This window comes from Lates calcarifer, linkage group LG2 (assembly GCF_001640805.2).
Source record: "Lates calcarifer isolate ASB-BC8 linkage group LG2, TLL_Latcal_v3, whole genome shotgun sequence".
NCBI lineage: Eukaryota > Metazoa > Chordata > Actinopteri > Centropomidae > Lates > Lates calcarifer.
In genome coordinates this window covers 8,848,313-8,867,872 of record NC_066834.1, presented here as the reverse complement: position 1 = coordinate 8,867,872, position 19,560 = coordinate 8,848,313, and the positions used below count along the sequence as shown (strand labels likewise).

The window sequence follows — 19,560 nt, the reverse complement described above, 5'->3', positions numbered from 1 at the left end:
TTTGACAAACTACAATATTAAAATGCTGTTTATGCATGAATGCAGATATGATAGCAATACAATTACATTCAATATATAGTTATACAGTGCTCCTGCATAATGAATACCTTTACTCATGACGCCTTAAGAACATTTTGCTGAGAATACTTGTACATGTACTTTTACTTATATGAAAGTTAGAGTAGGAGACTTGTAATGCAGTATATTTCTGTGGCACTGTGAGTAAAGGATTTTAATACATTTTCCACAACTGGACACACTACACGCAGTCACCAATTTTTTAGGGGCACCTGGCTGAAATGTATGCAGTTTAATACAACAGTCCTCTGATAAATCCTTGAACTGAACTGAATTATATGGGTAGGTGTCCCTGTTATTTAGTCCACATTCATTGATATAAATGGGGTGGATAAAATAACAGAAACACACTAGTAAAACAAACACAATTCAACAGCACCACAAACTGCAGCACACAAAATAATCACACAGTTGAACACCTTATCCAATAGTTTTTATTGCAGGACTGCTGTATAAGACTGCATTAGTTTTAGCTGCCTGGCTCATTATAAACCAATCACAGTGTGTGAATTTATTTATCAGTTGTAATATAGAGGAGCTCCCACTAGATGTCAGTGCAGGCTGCAGGGGCTTTGTGTCTTGGCGGGCTCTTTCCACATCTCTATTATCAACACTGTGATCCACTTGTCCTCAGAGGACCCACTTAGAATGGATGAGCTGAGGGGCTAAATGCTGCACTGCATATTGTACTAGATTGCAGCAGAGTAATAAGGGTTTTGTTTGGCCGGGATTTGTTTTCTTTTACAGGTTGCTGCCTCTGAGTCTGCAACATAAATGTTATAAGCAAGGAAGAGAGCAGGGTGTTCTTTTCACTTCAAGTTAAATGAATTCAGGACAAAGAAACATAAGGTTTTACTTGTACACCATGTTCTACATCTGTGCCAGTACTCATAACTCATTGCCTTAATATTTCTAACGAGAGCTGTGTGCATTGTTAATGTGAACAAGAGTGTTTGCCACCTGCATTTGTCAGATTTGCAAACACTGCTCTCAGTTTACCTATGCATCTCAGTAGACTTGTGTTTTGTTTAACTGTCAGTCTTTTGCTGGTCTCTGCTGTTAAGGAGATTTTACTGTTATTACCTCTGTGGTGGTGGGTATAGGGAGGGGGTTGCTGCTTGTTGGCTGGCAACAACAGCTAATGATAGGAGACCTATGGTGAGCTGGAAAATGTTTGGCTTTCAGTAACTCCTCCACTTATAGTTTGAATTTAGATTGGTCATCTGCCATAATTCATTATCTGTGTGTAATTACAGTGAGTTAAGTATTCTGGTCTTGTTTTATTTAAGTGACCGGCAGTAATCTATTTTGTTTGCTACATAATTAAGTGTAACATTTACTGTACTGAATCCAGTGTCAAACAGGAGAGATGGGACTGACTGACCTGTAGCGTAGGACAGGTCATATTGCCCTGAGAGCAGGGGGTATCCCAGGTGGTGGTGAGAGGGCATGATGCGCTGGGAGGGGGAGGAGCGCGGCCGGTCCACGTCTCTTTCTCTTTCCCTCTCGCGCTCCCTTTCCCGGTCTCTGTCTCCAGCAGCTCCTCTGTCCTGCTCCCTCTCCCTGTCGTGGGGTGGCTTGTCACCTACTGTGGGGGATTTGCTCTTGTATTGGCTGGCGTGCTGATGCAGGATATCCAGGGCTTTGGAGTCTGTTGCCGTTTTGGTGACAGTAGGGCTAGCACGAGATTTGTCGCTGCCTTCCTCACCTCCAGCTATTTTACTGCCATATGGAGAAAACGGATAACCTCCAGGTAGGTAGGAACCTAAGAGTGATGAAGAAAATTGATAGTTCAAATTTAGGTTTATACAGAATACAAATGTGACAACACCTGACTAATTATTTTTAATTAATGCTCACATCAATCAGATTTAATAGTCAGAGCAATTTAATTTAGGTCACCAACAATTCCATTTCTGGACAAAATGTTATTAGGTCTATATCCAGGTACTGACAGTCTTGTACCAGCATATTGTCTCATCTAAAAATGAAAACACACACTGTAAATATTGTAATGTTGTTGACCAGATTGGGCCCAACTGCAAAATATAGCATTTTCATTTCATTTACGGAGGAAAGTTCCTTAAGCATTGTCCTAACATGGATGTTGTACGTACGGTGTTAATAGTACAGCTGCTGCATCTGTTGGTGAATTCCCACGCATGTTGGTGTAATAAAAACTCTGGTATTCATCTAACACATTTAATATAATGTGGATTATACTCTTCAGGTTACATATTTCAGATCGAATCTGTGGATTAACACAAAATGCAACCACTTCCAGCAGTATTTATAAGCGCATGCAATTTTGCCAACCCCTAATATTGCTAAGAAAAAAATTTGCAATTTGTTCCCATTATATGCCACTACCCTCATTTCATTGTCCACTGTACATAGGTTGAACAAAACCAGTCCTCGCCCCCAACAAGCTCAACCAAATAATCGCAATCATTTCACACTGCCTTACAATTTTTAAACATTAATGCACAAAAAATTGCTACAAATTATGTCAGTCCTTTTATGCAGACAATTCATTCAGTTCTGAATGAAATTCTGTTGAGATCCTGCTGAGACTGGTATATGCAGTTTTAACAGACAATTTACAACTGCCCTCACAAATCTCTACAGCCACTGTGTTTTCAAAAAGCAGGAGACATTAAAATTTTTAAGCCACATTGACTATGTTGCCTATTCATCTAATTCTAAAACCATCATACACACCCTAAAACATTGGTTGAGCCAACAACTTAATTCAATTACAATTCTAAATCAGTTCTCATTTTAGTCTTGCAAAAGAAACCACAGGAACCACTGATGACATGCACCAATAATTAAACTTACTATACTACAAACTTGACAACCTTAGCTTGCAAACATTGCCATTTCAAACAAACTATGTAAGAGAAGGAGTAAACCTGTTATATTTTGATGTATTTGGAGTCAATCGGATGTCATACCTGGGTAATTCTGCATCATGACTGAGGGCATGCCCCTGTATCCAGGGTGGCTGGGGTCATAGCCTTGTCCATAGGGGTAACCATGCATGTAAGGCATGTAGCCTTGGTGCTGCGCTAGTGGTGATGAAAACTGCATGTGGGGATTAGGACGAGAGTCTTTGCTCAGAGCCCGGTGGTCCTCAGAAGTGATTCTGGGATCGCTACCCTCTTTCCCATCTTCCTTGGGCCCACTTTGACAGTCCTTGGGCCTGGGCCTATCATCCTTTAATTTACGATCGCGTTCTCGTTCTCTGTCCCTTTCATCTTTCCATCGAGGTTGTTGTTGCTGGTGTTCATCTTCTGCTTGGGGCTTCTGGCTTTCGGGGTACTGCTGAGGGCGGGAAAGAAGGTCCAAGTCAGCGCAAATCACATTTTTATATTGAAATAACTCTAAAATATTCTCACAACAGATTCACGGGTAAATATTCTAGCACTGTTATACTATATTGGTATTTACCTGTCTGTACCACATGGCCTGCTCCATTCCTGCCTGACCTCTGGACTCCAGTGTTTGCTTGGAGTCTTCCTTTCCATGGTGGCCCCCTTCAGTCAGCTTCATCTTTAGCCCCTCAGCTTGCTGGGACTTCTGGTCCTCCCCCTTTATGCTTCCAATGGATTTGGAGGAGGGCTCAGAGGGTGAGTCCCTGGATTTTCCTGGGGGCTGCGGCGTCTTTCCAAGGTCTGACTGACTTGGGGCTTTGGAGAGGCTTGGTGGCATTGGGCTCTTTTGTTTCCACTCCTCCTTCATGGCGGCCTCTCGTTCTTTTATGGCTACGTCTGACTTCTTCTCAGCAGCACGGTGCTGTTCAGCCATCTGTCGCTGCCGCTCCTCGTACTGTTGCCGGTAGGCTGGGTTGGTGTTCATCAAGTGGTTATGGTAGGCTTGATCGGGATGGTATGCATATGGGGGGACATAAGCGTACTGGTTGTAGTAAAGAGGTTGCATGTACATGTTAGAGCGCTGTTGGATGACTGAGGGTTGCTGTTGCTGTTGCTGCTGCTGCTGCTGCTGCTGTTGTTGTTGTTGCTGCTGCTGTTGCTGCTGTTGCTGCTGCTGCTGCTGGCCAGGAGCACTGCTGTCAGGTTTGCGCTCTTCATGAACCTCAACCTTGATTTTCTCCTCACCTTGGTCCTGGTCATCATCCCTTTTGATCTTAACCTGACCCTCAGCCACTGGCGTTCCTGGATTGGGCCCACTGGGACTGGGGTTGATGTAATTGGGTGAGTAATAGGTCTCATAGCCCGCATAGTAGGGGGAATCTTTGTTGGGTGTCTGGTTTGGAAAGAGTGCTTTTTTGACACTTTCCCTGATGGCTTGGTCCTCTGTCCTGACTTTGACGCCTTCTAGTTTCCCTTCACCATCCTCACCAGCATCTGAAATGTCTGAATATGCTGGGCTATTAGTTTTGACTGAAGAATTGTCAGCACCATTCTGGTTCACCACATGAAGTGGTGTGAGAGGCTGCGGCATACCACTGCCATCTATCCGACTGGCTACACCAATGGATGGGCTAGGGGCATTGTCAGAAAAGCTGTAAATCTTGTCAGCCTCAGCCTTGATACTGGCCAAGCGACTCTGATGAGGATCTGACGAACCATTGAGGAGTCCTTCCCCCTTATTTCCTTGATCTGGAGGTTCAGAGTATGGAAGCTTTCCTTCCTCTAGTTTTCCTCCCTTTCCCAGAGGCTTGGGGCTGTCAGCCTCCTTCCCACCATCTTTCTTCTTCTTGTCTTTCTTCTTCTTGTCTTTGGAGCTACTTGAGGCAGGATCTCCAATGGCCGGTGGTTTAGGCTGTGTGCCTTTCATTTGGGGACTCTTCGGGATACCTTGTATCATTGGGGTAAGGCCTGGGGAAGAATTTGGGTTTCCAGGAGGAAAAGAGTACATCTGCTGGGATGCAGCAGAGCCTGGGCCAATGGGCCGTGGTGACTTCATATTTTTCTGTGCCATTTTATCAGCCTTTGTGCCAGTGCTACCCTTTTTAGACTTGTCTGATCCTCTCTTATCATCTATACCATCATTACTGGCCTCATCAGTGAGGCATGGCCCATCTTCACACCCGTCCATTGGTGTACTTCCCGTTTCTGGATCTGTCTCTGCTATTTTCTTTTTACTTTGCTTGGAACCAAACTTGCCAGGAGACGGTGAAGGACTTTGAGCATCAAAATTCCTGCCTTTTGGAGTAACTGAGCGTGCTGGAGACAAGGATCCTTTCTGAGAAATAGATGCTCCATTACAGTTCCCTGGTTCAGGGTGGAGAGTTGAATCCTCTCCATATTCACTGTCTCCATCTAAGTCCAACTTTATGTCATCATCATTGTGGGCACGAGCTTGGTGATACTTGAGACCATTGATGTGCTTGTACTTCTTGTTGCAGTTAGGGTGTGGGCAATCAATAAGAACTGGAGAGGGACAGCTGCGATCAAGGGGAGGTGGAAGTGGCTCAGTCTTAATAGAAGGGATAGGCAGACCTGTTGGTCCCACCCCTCCACTGTTAGAGTTTGTCCGCATACGTTTGTTGCCTTTGGTGTCCTCTGAGCTGGAATTTGGTTCCATGTCTGAGGCTGGCTTGGTCTTGCGTTTTCCAGCTGAGGAGGGACTGGCCTTGATGTCCTCTGTGTTACTGTTAGGTGGGGTGCGGCGCTCTGATGGTGTCTGGCTGCCCCTTCGGCCCTTGCTGTTAGAGGCAGCACGCGTCTTGTTGTTGGTGGTGCCCTTGTTGTCTGACGAGTTGCTGTTTTCGTTGATAGGGGTGTTGCTATTTGGTCTCATTCGCTTACCTCTGCCGCGGCCATTCCTCATCTCCAGATCACTTGTAGGAGATTCACAAAACCTGCAGTAGTGTTGAAAAGCACATATAAGAATTAATGTCACAATATCAACGACTAACTTAAATACAACTAGGCTTTAGCTTAGATTCAATGGAAATACCACAACTTATTAATTACCATTGCTGTGGGGACTAAATAATAGACTGGCAAAATAAATCCCATTGTACATTTTCATTGTTATTCATTTAACATTATTCTTTAACATTAAATGACCAACAGTACCTTGTGAAGAATGATGACAAATTTCTAAAATTTATTAAAATTAGAGCAAAAATAAAACAAAAATCAACATTTAACCACACTGCTACCAAACACTTAAATTGTAACTAGTGCAGTCAGTTGTTTTAGTATAATGGAGATCACCTGTGTGTAATGAAGACGTGACAAGTGATCTTGCGTTTCCAGATACACTTGTATCTGGAAGGTCAAGATGTTTTTCACAGCTATTGTGAAAACCTCAATTACCCTCATTACTTATTATTATTAGGTAACTACACAGAAACAAAACCGGTGGGTGTCAAGGTAAAAGGAAAAAAGGTTTGGCATTTGTAATGCTCTCAAAAGCCTTTTTTTATACCAAAGCATCTGAAGACATTCAAGACGTTTAAGATTTTAGGATACTTCAGTGGTTGGCAATATCAGTTCTAGTTTCTATTTCCACAACTACCTCCAAATTTGCTTGTTCTACAGGATATATTTTTAATAAGAATCTCACATACACATGTTTTGTATTGGTAGGCTACATAACATGTTACAAATATGCAGTATCTCATAAGAAAGTCAGAAAACAGAAAATAAATCATTACAGTAATACCAACGATAAATATGCTATTAGAGTTTGAGTCCTTCAGAGCAAAAACTATATCAACAATATTTACATGATTGTTCTGTCCCTGTCCTTTCATTATATATCAATCTGATCTTCAGTGCTGTTTAAGTGAGTAAGGACTTTCAAACAAAGCCATGACTTTCCAAATGAAAATGTAAACATCATTTGAAAAGACAGCAGTGAAAATTCTAGCTGCTTTGTAATCAAAACATACAGTCATTCAGACACTTAAAATAGCAGTTTGGCCTTATCTCTCCATAACAGTAATGTAATTATCTTTCTGCACAGCAGTGAAGGTTAGCAATCTGTGACAAAGAGAAACATTGGGCTGGTATGACTCACATCTTCCTCTACAAGTCTCTCCAAACAATTTCAACCCCAGCAGGGGATGTGAATACATCCGTAGTCTGACAGTGGTGGAGGAATTTAGACTCATTACAAGCCCAAGTTTATATTCAGTCCGTTGAAAGCTTTCTGAATTATTCATGCTGTGTCCCTAATGTAGTCGTGCTGCAAACTGTAAGACTATGTTGGTGCAAATACAGCCTAGCAAACCTCACTTACTGTGCAAACCTCACTTACTGAACATCCTTGTGATATACTGTGATACATTAGTGTGATACAGCCTCTCCTTGTTTTCCATTAGTGCTGCCTTAATCTTTTTTTTTCTTTTGTACTTAACCATGCATTTCAAATATAGATTTATATTTACATTTAGATATAGTGCAGGTATTCTAAATCAAAGCAAGCGCCTACAAATTTATTTTACACAACCTGTGTAGTTTGCATAATAAAGGAAAATATCCAGAAATTACAAACACCTTAAGCTACCACCCACATAAGAGTGATCTAAGAAATTGCAGCCTTTGTGATAGAGAATGTTATACAGTGTTGAGGAAAAGCTATTAGTCCAATAATTGGATTCTGCAATCTGGCTTGTTAGAGTAGCTTTCTATTTCTACCACTGCCTCCAGGGACATCAGCCGTTTGCCAGTGAATCCCGTTTGTCCAGGCTCGAGATAAAGACTAACATGGACTTGGAAGGTCCAGCTGCACACAGGCAAGTTGGTGCGTTTAGCTAAACATGTATATCCATGAGCTGATTATACTGCAGCCTGTTCATGTCCAGCTTGGATACACAGAATGCATCAGTGATTCATAGTAATCATGACTCTTTTCTACCATGATATTTACAACTACCATATGTGACACTAAATTCTTTGTGAAGTGCAAATACTATGCAAAATCTATACATGTAGCCTCATCTTTAATAACACCAAACAAGTGATATATAATTAACATAACAAGTGCAGATTAGATTATGCATATATAATTATCATATACCATGTTCCCCTGCTTTCTCCAGTGAAAATAAAAGTGCTCCTTACCTGGGGGGAGCCCAGTCATGCCGTGTACAGTCCAACAGGGTGCCCACATATGTCTTGTTTCTCCAAGTAACATTGACCACCAGCATACCTGTAAGACAAAGAATTAAAGCGGTCATTAACTAGGCAAGGAAAATTACAGACAAAAAATATAACTCATGTACCAAGCTCAAAAGAATGTTTTACAGTGAGATTCATATATAACTGTCTGTGCTATGTAAGCAGCATTGTGTCTACTGCATCGACGTGTTGATCTTTGCTAAAGGGCATTATATGCAAGACAGTCATACAAGTCAAAGATCCTTTTTTAATCTTCTTCTCACAGTAAAGCCGTAGGTGCAAGACTGACTGATATCTTCTAAATGACTTGGAACAGACTGAGCTGCAGTCAGTATTGTAAAGCCTATATAAAATACTGGCAGAAGGTCTCACTAAGAATGATCACACTGAGGTTACCAGGGAATACTCACTCGTTGAACACCCTTTCCATTTAAATAAGCCATCTCTCTGCACAGGAGATCACCCTGTGGGAGAATTATTTGGAGGCAAATATTATTTTGCAGTCCTGTCTTACTTTGCAGCCCAGATTTGCTGCCCCCTGGGAATAATATGGATCTACCACTACAGCTTCTTAAAAACAACCAACAAGCTCCCGGGTTAGACCATTTCAATGTGAATGGTTCAGTTTGATAGACTGTAACTGAGTGTGCAAGAAAAGCTCCTTGACTTCACTGGAATTGCTACAATCTGTCACACTTAGAAGCTTCTGTGTTGCCATTTGGCTAGTGTGAATTTGGTAGCACTCGGTGTGAGCTACACAATCCGACCTGTGCTGAGTGCAATACCTGACCTTGCATTTAAAATCTAAAATTAGATCCAGAAGATCACGCGCCTCTCTGTGTATGTTTCTCCTTAAGAATCCAAATACTCCTCACTTGGCAACAGCTTGCACATCATCGAAATGTCACAAGTATGCAGCTCTGTGCAAAATGACCATACTAAATCCCTGCACTCTGTACATTATAACTGCAATAAATACAATTTAAAAAAAAAGCAGAGAATGCAGATTTTTGCAGATTTTGCTCATACATTCAAAAGTAAATCATCAACCAAACAGCCTCAGAGGATTAAGAGCAACAACCGTGCAGAAAAACACTGTGAATTTATTGCCCCCACCATCCCCCTCACTCCCGGTGGTGACCTCAGCTTGCCACTTCAGCACTGCAGAGAAACTGGAGGCTGCAGTGAGCTAACTTATCTAATGGCACAGGAATGCTGGCTGGCAGCTTCCATCCCTCCAAGCATTTTATTAGCTTAGGAAACCTCTCTTGCTCACCCCATTTTCCCTCTCTCCTTCACCCTCATTTCCTCTTTTCAATGGTATAACCATCCCCGGCTTACAATCTTTTTCCCTCCCACACACAAGTCACAGTTCAGACCTCATTTTTCTCTTGCTGCCTCTGGCATAAAGCAGCAAGTGTATAAGGCATTTATATATGTTTACAAGAACCTGCTGACACTTGGCCACAAGTCTCTTCCTTCACTCTACGAACTAAAAACATGAGTGCTCGGTCAAGGTTAGATCCAACTGCAAATGTCGTTTGTGTGCATGCGGGGTAGTGGAGAGGTCCTCGAGTTCAGATTTTCTGTCACATTAAAAGAACCCAGACCTTTTCTAAAACGCCTTCAACAGCCCGCCCCCCTAAGCTCTCCAAACACTCCAACACAAAATGGCTCTGGCAGCTGGTTGTGGCAGGATGTAAATCAAGGCAGGGCAAATGAATGACTAGCCTTTCATGATGGTGCTTTCTCTAGCGATGGGTTCAGAAATATAAATAAAGAAATACCATGAGTGGCCAAAAGTCTAATGATTAGACTGTCTCTTCACATCAGTAGCTGTGACAATTGATAAACATGAATGGGATTTTACTCTTGCTGCTGCCAGTACTAATCAAAATGTTCATAAAGAAATAGTTCAGTTTTGGGAAATTTGAGAGTTTGATGGGAATATTGATACCACTCCTAATTTGTTTTCACCTCTGGCAGTACAATAATTCATAATAACAAGCTGTAACATTTTTTTGAGACTTACTGGAAATACAGACATCTAAGTTGGTGTTTCAATCCTTGTTTACACTGATACAGCTTTGGGTCATCTTTAATATAAAGCTGTTAACTTTGCACATCAAGAGTTTTGGATTCACTGTAATTCTACACACAGGTTTACTCAAGCTCAGTCAAGCTGAATGAGGAGTATCTAAAAAACCATCTTCAAACCACTGCAAAGATTTTCTGACATGACTCAGGTCTGGGCTTTAGCACAATTTTACAGACTTTCACTATCTTGTTCTGTGGAAATTCCACGGTATATTAGGAGGTGATGAGAATCACTGTCCTGTTGGAGCAGAAATCTTTGCCATAATCAGATATCATGGGTGCTTTGTGTTGGGTAGTCCTTAGAAATTCCCCTGTATTTCCCTCAACTACTCTAAGGTGTCTGCCAGTGAAAAGCAGCCTTCAGCATAGGGTGTGCGGACGAACACATGGAAATCAAGGTTTTTGCAGGATCCAACCCAGGACCCAAGTCGGACCAGGTCCAAATTCCACTCAGTCTAATTGGGCCTGGTCTTATTTTACTGCGGTGGGTCTCGAGTCTGTGTGAATAGGTCCAATATCTGACTGGATGCGATTGGACTTATTTTAGGGAAATCAGGAGCCCACAAGATTTATGTTATGTGAGACCAAGCTTGATTCAGAGATATTAATTTGATCATTGAACATTGGGTTTTGTCTTGCCCAATTGACTACAGAATGTTTTATCGTTGGCGCAGGAGGTGAAAGTTATTAAAAGAATATTTAAGTTTCCACAACTTAACATCTATTATTTGGATAATTCAAATAAGTTTTTGTTTCTCTTTTCCACTGTGACTCCTTGTTAATCAATCCAATGAACTGATAGAACATCATGATGCTGCTGGTGTTTGTGCTCTGTCTCTGCTAGGGTCTTTTTGGGTCTACAACATTTCTGGATCAGGTCTAACAATCCCTGGGCCCGTTCAGGTTGGGTCTGGCTGTGCTTGGATTGAGTCTTTCTTTTCTTAAAGTTAATTTATGCACCTTGAGTTGGATAGGGTTTTCACAAGTCTATTTAATATCCCTATTTCCAAATTAAAATGTACTAAAATATACTGCTAATGGACAAACATAGGACCCTGTAATACTTAACATCATAGGTCAGTAGCTCAATTTTCACCTCATCAGTTTCTTTGCTTCAAGCTCAAAATCTTTCACATGCCTTTTGGTAGACTCTATGCTAGCTGATGAGTTATTTGGCTTCCTTCTGGCCACCCCCCTCACGATGAAGCCAAGGAACTCTGTAATCCTGTCAGAGTGGTCCTTAGCTTCTGGGCTACCTCTCTGTGACCGTAATAAAGTAATTCCTTTGACGTTATGTGGGACATCTCAAGGACATTCAAAGAAATTTGGATGTATCTTAACTCAAATGGGAATGATGCTAACACCCCCCCCCCCCCAAAAAAAAACAAAAAAAACAAAAAAACAAAAAAACAAGAAATAGTTACTGACTGAAAATATTGCTGCACTTCATGCTTAATTAATTTATTGCAAATTGTAAGCTGTTAAAGGCTTTCACTTTGTATACACTGTTCAGCTTACGGAGATGGAAAATGACAAGACAAGTTATTATATCATACTCCTCATCTTGGGCGTAAGTGAAAAGGATTTTCATTGCTGACACTTAAGAAGTTGCATCAGAGGTCTGAAATTAAATTTCAAGGCCACACAGACTCTGAACAGTCTAGGTAAATACAGCCTGGATTACTGTGAACTAGTAGCAATAGAGAGAAATATTTGAAAATCGTTTTACATCATTATTGCAGTACCATCATTTTTACTTGATTCTTTCCTTAAATCATATTATTATTTTCTGGGCATAATAATTTTTTTCTGAGCACAGCACAGTTCCACTCTGCTATATAAACAGCAGACACATTTTCTTATAAAAAATGTACCTTGTGTATTACAGATTCCCTTCATTAAGCAGCTATTAATGTGTTAGTACTGACTTATTTAACAATGAAATATGTTTATTACACAATCATTAGACTACTTAGGGAAAAAAGGTTGGCAGTTAAAAACGAAAAGATACTTCGGCTACATTCACATTACATGCTGATGTTGCTCAAATCCAAATTTTTTTGCCTCCCAGTGACTAAGATCTGATATATTCACAGAAGTTGTAAACAAATCAAATCAGATTTTTTCATATCTGACACATACCACTTGCTTATGTGGTCCTAGATCTGACTCATAACCTCATAATCATTCTCTGGCTGTGTGACCGCTGTCAGAACAGTCAGACAGGAATGCATGTGGGATTTTGACATCAGTCACAACACAGTGTTCTCACTGGAGTACTTGAGGGTCTTTGCAGTGAGCATCTGAATTCATAAAACTTCTTGGCAATATCATAAAAATACACACGGAAAAATCAAGACTAAAAGCCATTTGCAACACTGTACAATTTCAGCCCAGGAATAATATTCAAGCCGTTGGGACAAAGATGTCAATGTCAAGTCAGTTTAAACATGGAAAACCCTTGACAAAACAACCGAAACAAATTTCCCTGGAGCAGAAAGCAAATTACACAAGAAACTGAGATGACTTTCCATTCATCACCATTTGTTTATACACAGGAGTAACATATTTTGTTTGTGTGAGCCATGATCTTTCTCTTTACTCACTGGGATCTGTTTCAGGAGAAGAAACAGACAAGAGAGTTCAAAGATCGAAAAATAGAACTTGCGCCTAGGGAGTGCAGTTCATTTAGGATTTGTTCGCCGGGGGAGGGTTGCTGTGAGGTGAAGGAAAGGGGTCGGACTGATTTGGAGCAAACCCAGTTCCCTGCACCATGCACCCCCACCCATTCTCCCCCCTCCTCCTTCTTTGTGACAGCCTTATTAGGGTCACTCAGGACAGCTGAGTGAAGCCCACATTAATGAGAGGAATTGGCCTGCAATTTTACCACTCATTTCCTTTCAGCGCTGTCGAACAACAAATGGCAGCCCTCCTTAGGCGCCCAACTCCACTCCGTACTTGTGTGGGATTACTTGAACAAGAGGGTAATGTAAGGGGGAAAATTAAGTCAGGAGTAGGTTGTCTGCTGCATGGGTGACTGCCCCCTTCAGCCCTAAAACCCTCCCCACTCCTCCCTCCTCAACACATTTCATTAGGCTGCAGTGGGGCCAAAATATCAGGTCCCCTACTTCTGGTGGAGGGTCATGGGTTCACTGGCTGACCTCTGCTCTGCTCCAAGTCAACAGGAATTCAGTGGGGTTAATGGCATTTTCACTGACTGACCTTGTCAAAATGCCTTTGTTATCTTTGAAAATGGGTGCTCACATTTGTGTAATGATTGAGTGTGACATTATATGACTGTTCTCACAAATAAGGAATTAAAGGATTCCATTTGTCTTTAAATATCAGAGATTTTAGACTAACAAGAAGGCAAAGCTTGGGGGGGAAAATTATGTGAACAATTACCAGCACTTGCAATTATCTTCTTTTGTACACAGTCAGATACTAATGTAATTATTGACAGATTTTACAACCCTCTTTGTATCCTGCCAGAAAACCAGCTCTTTTCTCATCCCCATTTTCACTGCACTAAAAGTACCACTCATCAAGGTTGCATGTCGACAAGAAAGTGAGAACAATGAGAAAAATAGTGTCAGTATTCATTACGGAGAGAAGATAAAAGATAGCCGGGTGCTGCCATGAGTAATAACTGTAACATTGATAAATGAAGCGGTTGAGCATTCAAGTGTCTGAGCATGTTTCCAACAGTCCATTTTAAGAGAGTTTCTGTACTCATGGTGCATAAAATGAAGCTGAGCTTGTCCAGTTATGTCAGTGTCAGAATACAAAGTCCTGACTGACCTTATCTTAAATCCTGGGTAGACGGGAATTTAGTACAAATTGTACGAGTCACTAGAGAGGAGTGCATATAGAGTGGAATGTATTATTTATAGTATTTTAAGTGCTATGTTGATCTGCAGGTATTAGTGAAACTTAAAATGTGCAGTTGAAATGAGAAGTTGATAAACCAATTAGTTGGCTAAGACTGATTAGCAATTATTCTGATTTAAAGGTCAACTAAACCCTCGAATTCTGTTAAAACCCTGTCTTCCAGGATTTTTACAAAATACAACAGAGGAGTGAGTTGAAAACAGCTGTAGATGACAAGGCCTCATGGCTATGTAAGCTTGTGACGTGGAGGATCAGGGGACATAGAGACTGACCACCACTCAGTGTAGCATGGATGGTGACGTAGCACTGGTAGTTAGAGAAGCTACTGTCGGACTCTCTGTGTCTCTGCTGGAAACACAGGGAGTCTGGTGGAGTGGTGACAGTCACTAGAAGCAAGTTTATGGTCTTTGAAAGAGTCACTGTTTGGGGACTTTGGGGCTGTAGCTGGGATGGGGAATCTACTTAGAGAGACTATGCAGTGTGTAGGTCTGTGGAGGAATGTCAGTACAACAATAACCCTGTGAGCTACTGTGGTTAGCGTTACTATTTGTTAACCTGCTTCTGTGTTGTGCGGCATCCATGACATACACATGGAGCAGTCTTGCCTATTTCATAACCTATTTGGTGCAAGAATTTGGCTAAGCAGGCACAGATACAAGATAATTCAATACACAGTAGGTGTTTTTTGGAAAAAGAAAAACAAAAAAACACTCGTAATAACATCACATGCCAACAAGAATCTATGTCATAATGTGTATAGCAGAGCAAAAAACTTCTCAGATGATCTGTCTAATTTGATAGTAAACTGAATATCTTTGGTTTTAGACTGTTGACTAGACAAAAGAAACAATTTAATAATGTCACCATGGATATCACCAGTAGTTAGTTTCCCTTGAACATTCTGTTGCTATAGCAACCAACGCTGGCACAGTTCCATGGCAGTTTGACTTACATTGTCACGTCCACCATTTTGTGACCAAGCAAATACTGTCAACAACCCTTTTATCTACACCCAAAACACTCTACCAGCATTATTAGGTAGGTAGGTAATTTAGCTGTTTTCAGATAAAGTTATCAGTTATCGGGACAGATCACTGCAACCCACGCTACCCATTATGCCATGTCTCTGAGGCTAATATGCTGCTCATACAACAGTCTACTGTGTTAATTACTGATGGGCTGAATTCTGTATTTTACACTTTTTATATTGTACTCTTTCTGTCATGACCTCTGTGTATATATTTACTAGATTAATTACTGTGTTACTTCACTGGTGGCACTTTATGTCTTCCTGGCACAAGGAACAAATTATCTTACATATTTTATACTAATTTGACAGTTAGTCAGTACTTTTGTAAATGCAGTTTCAGAGTTTCTGCAGGGTTCACTGCAGCAAATTTACAGCTTTTTATGACCAAATGTAATGTCTGTATTAAAGATATCAATGAAAACTTGTAGTCACAGTACTTGTTCAGTACCTCACAGCTGCACGTAACAATGATTCCTAACAATATAATTAATTGTTAGAAATGACCTGGAAAGGCAACAGAAAATAGATGGATGTTTATGGGATCTCAACTTTTACTGCTTTCTAATCCCTATAAAACTATGAAACTTCAAAGGCAAATTCCTGTCTTCAACCTTCACTGAAAGTGTATTCATCTCTCCGCATAGCTGTGTACATAGCGAGGGCGGAAATGGTAAATCACGATTGACTTTTCACTATTTTCTGACATTTTCATGTAAATGCTTTATCTATTAATCTAGAAAAATAACTAACAGGTTAATCAGTAATTAAAAATATTCAATCAGCAGCCCTACAACATTGTAAAGCACTTTTCAAATTGAGCATAGTTGTAAATAGTAGTACAAAGATTAAGCCAAGAAATAAAACACTGATAAACATACTATAAAAATTCCACATCTTGGTAATATAGTAAAGGTTTTCCAATAAGCAGCAAATGAGACATGGTCATATTTGATGATATTTCGAATTTTGGAGCATTCAAGTGAGGCCTATCGGAAAAGTTCAGGCTGCAGCCCGGTTCATAAGAGCTAAAAGTGCGAAGCCACTCTCACTGACAAGAATAACAGCCTGCGAGAAGGTCAATTCTCTCATACCACTGAGAGGCAAAGGAAGGGAGCATTAGTATGCTTTCCACATCGACGCAGCATTATCAGCCGCATGCAGCAGTTTCTTCCTCCACAAAAAAAGAACATGTTTACTCTTACAGAGGGAGTAGATCACAAAGCAGCAGCCACACATGTAACAGCCTAAAAATAAATATTTGACATCTCTACCAACTTTACATGCATTTATTACTGTAAATAATTTGTAGTATGGCAGGGAGCAGTTTCCTTAAATGTCACCTGGTAAATCTACAATCTCTCCGTTAAAACAAACTCTCTGGTCTTTTTCCTTTAAGGAGATGGTGCTAAGATTATGAGACAAGTCTGCCAAAGGCGCATTACTCAAGCTCTTGTTGACGTGTATATAGCAAACATGATATCTTATGACAACCCCTGGCAAAGCTTACAGTTCCTCCAGGCATATGATTTACGTTTCAAGACCATTTAAGTGCTCGAAAAAATGCAGTTTTCATCCAGTAAGAATAGGAACCAAGTCTCTCTTAAGAGATTTGATTCACTCAGGCGCCATCTTGGTAACACCACCCAGGGACTAAATTTGTGACTAACAAGACAGGTCTCCTCCCTCAATGAATGGTGAGTCATCTATATCTTACGTTCCTTGCAGAGAATGATTACAACCACATATTAAGGAACACTGGTGAATTCTTTACAACATAGGAGTGTTAATTTTTTTTCCTTGGAAATTGGCCACTCTTGCACAGTGAACACTGATGAGGGTAAAGATTGGCTTGGTAGTGTGGAAAGTAAAGGAACTGGCAAATGAAAATCTATAGAGTGTGGAAAGAAGAAGGCGTATCACTTTTTTGTTCTTCTCTTTTTTCAATATGTCCTCTACTGTTAGCAGAAGTTGGTCCTGTGTGATTGATTTTTCACTCCATCTTCTTCTTGCTCATTGGTCTGGCAGAGAGCTACAGGCCTCCTGACAATGCTCACACTTATTTTCAAGGGCACTTTCTATAGCAAGTTCACAGAGAGCAGCCGCCGCTCGCCTTTGTAAAAACATTTCAATGAGGCCACTGACAGGTGGTCTTCAAAAGAGCAAGGAAGCATAGCTGGCAAGTGAGCTACAGAGCCAAGTGCTCCTTTCATACAATATTCTCCTTCTCAACTCCCTGACAGGCTTGGAGAAATAAAAAAAAGACATCTCTCAAATGTTTATACAGGAATATCCGTTTCACACTGACCTCTCTTCTATTCAGATGCTGAGCAGCTTTTAACTCCTGTGCTAAGGCCAATTCTTGCAATGCTACAATGATGTAATGTGTGTTGCATAAATAATCCATGAGACAAACATTTTTCACAAACAGCCTGTATTATTTATCTATTAGGGAGCTTAAGAAGCTGTGGGACCTGCTTGGGGAATAGCCTGCTGTGTATAGGAGGGTCGGTGTGTGTGTGTGAGTGAGAGACTGGGAGGGGGGAAGGGGCACTGGCATGGAGACGCAGTGTTTGGCCAAAGGGGCCCCCTCTGTGTTCGCTCTACCCTGGAGCAGAAGCCAAGGCGTTCTGGGCTGTGTTTCAAGAGCAATAAACTTCTCCAGCATTTTAGAGATGACATTTGGAGGTATCAGCATGCTAAGCCTGGGAGGGGTTGGCCCATCGCTCTGCCGACACGACCCTGGGAGCTGCCACTGCCTTGTCTGCGCTGAGGGGATTTGTGTCAGTGCCGGGCCTTAAAATACCACAGCTCTGCCCCCCCGTCTACCCTCCCCTCGCCCCCAGACTGACTGAATGACACTCACCTCATATTATCAATTTTTTTCTCCTATTCAGGACTATATGCATCAAACTGTATGTTTTTGTTTATGTGTTATTTTGTTCATTCAGCAACCCACATATACATTCAGGCTGCTAATTAAACCTTGCCATTATGGAGATTTAGCTGAACAGGCTTCTACATCTGTGCTCAGATTACACAGGATGAAAAATTTATGTGGCCTCATCAGCCAAGATTCTTGTCAGCCCTGACCAAAGGTGCAGCTTTTGTGATCGTATTTTGTTAGGTGTCGCTTGCTTCCTCCTCATCTGTTTCTTTCTCTGGCACTCGGTAACTCTGGTGAGGCACAGACAATTACTGGGAGCCTGTTGTTCATTTACTCCCACAAGGCCGAAAGGCGGAGGTGATGAAGCAGCTGTTGGTTGGCATGCTAAATGAAACGCACACACACGCAGTGCATGCCTAAACAGCTCTATATGAGACTTGTCATGCAGAGAAGTGGGGGACTGCTCAACTTCACTGCTAATCAGGATGCCTCAGCTATGTCTTTGGGGCCTCTATTTGTTGCTCTTCTCTGGTACTCTGCCTGGATTTGCTTGATTTCCTCATTTGGTTCTGATTTGTTCAGTTGCCCCACAACGAGAGAAGTCTGCTTTCATAGGTCTCTTAGGGAAAAACAGCAGAATGGCAGTGCAGTTTGATGTGAGCAGCATCTGGGTCTCTTTCATTTTAAGACTAGCCAGTGGGTAGTTAGGGGCTTGTACCATTAAAATAATGTAGAAGGAATACACATCTTTGTGTTGTTTAATGTAGTGTGTAAAATCCAATACAATACAGGCTATTGAGAAATGCCTCCTCAGAAACCCAGTCCAGATTTACTCACATATCTTCAGCTACATTGATGACTGATAGTAAGGCTTCAGAAACACACATTTCAGTCATAACAGTATCTCTCTTTTTAAACACACAACTGTCACTGGTTTTGTTAGCAATTAACAAGTTGTGATGTCTTCAAACAGTAAGGGTGTAATTATTTTCCAATTCCACAGTTCAGATGCAGACCTTGATTTTTAAGAGACGGCTCAGCTCATATCTTGTTTTTTTTGTTTTGTTTTTGTCAGGGTGGGGTTGGGTGGGCAACCAAAATGTTCCCACACTGCTGACTTGAATGTGCACAGGGGGGTCTACAATCTAAGGGTTACTATTCATCTTGAGCTAATAAACCTAGCCTAACTTTTACTGAAGATGTGACCACTCAATTGTGATTGGACTAAAATTAATTGTGAAATTAAAAAATGGTTATTGTTACATTAATAACATAATGAGAGTGTAACTGGCTGCACCTGCAGTGGTAGCAGCAGGTTGGGGGGATGGGGTATCACGCTTCTGTCTGCAAGATTACAGATGTTTGTATTGCAGTTTCAGAATCATTGCACTCCTATCAAACAGTGTAATACACTGATAAAAGACAAAAAGCCACACAAGAATCAGTTGAAATTATCAAATATTTCTCTTCACCCTTTA

At 41.2% G+C, this 19,560-nt stretch overlaps 1 protein-coding gene across 2 annotated transcripts in view; it reads right to left on the bottom strand.

Moving 5' to 3' along the window:
• The window catches only part of LOC108887852 (zinc finger protein 609), a 74,313-nt gene that overhangs the window by 4,046 nt on the left and 50,707 nt on the right, over nt 1–19,560 (bottom strand). The window contains exons 4-7 of one of the 2 annotated variants that reach the window (XM_018683478.2): nt 8,124–8,211; nt 3,532–5,908; nt 3,036–3,402; nt 1,463–1,843 (exon numbers count right to left, since the gene is read on the bottom strand). In XM_018683478.2, the coding sequence (XP_018538994.1) occupies nt 1,463–1,843; nt 3,036–3,402; nt 3,532–5,908; nt 8,124–8,211 (3,213 nt within the window). Of the gene's footprint in view, nt 1–1,462; nt 1,844–3,035; nt 3,406–3,531; nt 5,909–8,123; nt 8,212–19,560 lie in introns of both variants that reach the window. The other variant, XM_018683477.2, reaches the window with a different exon arrangement.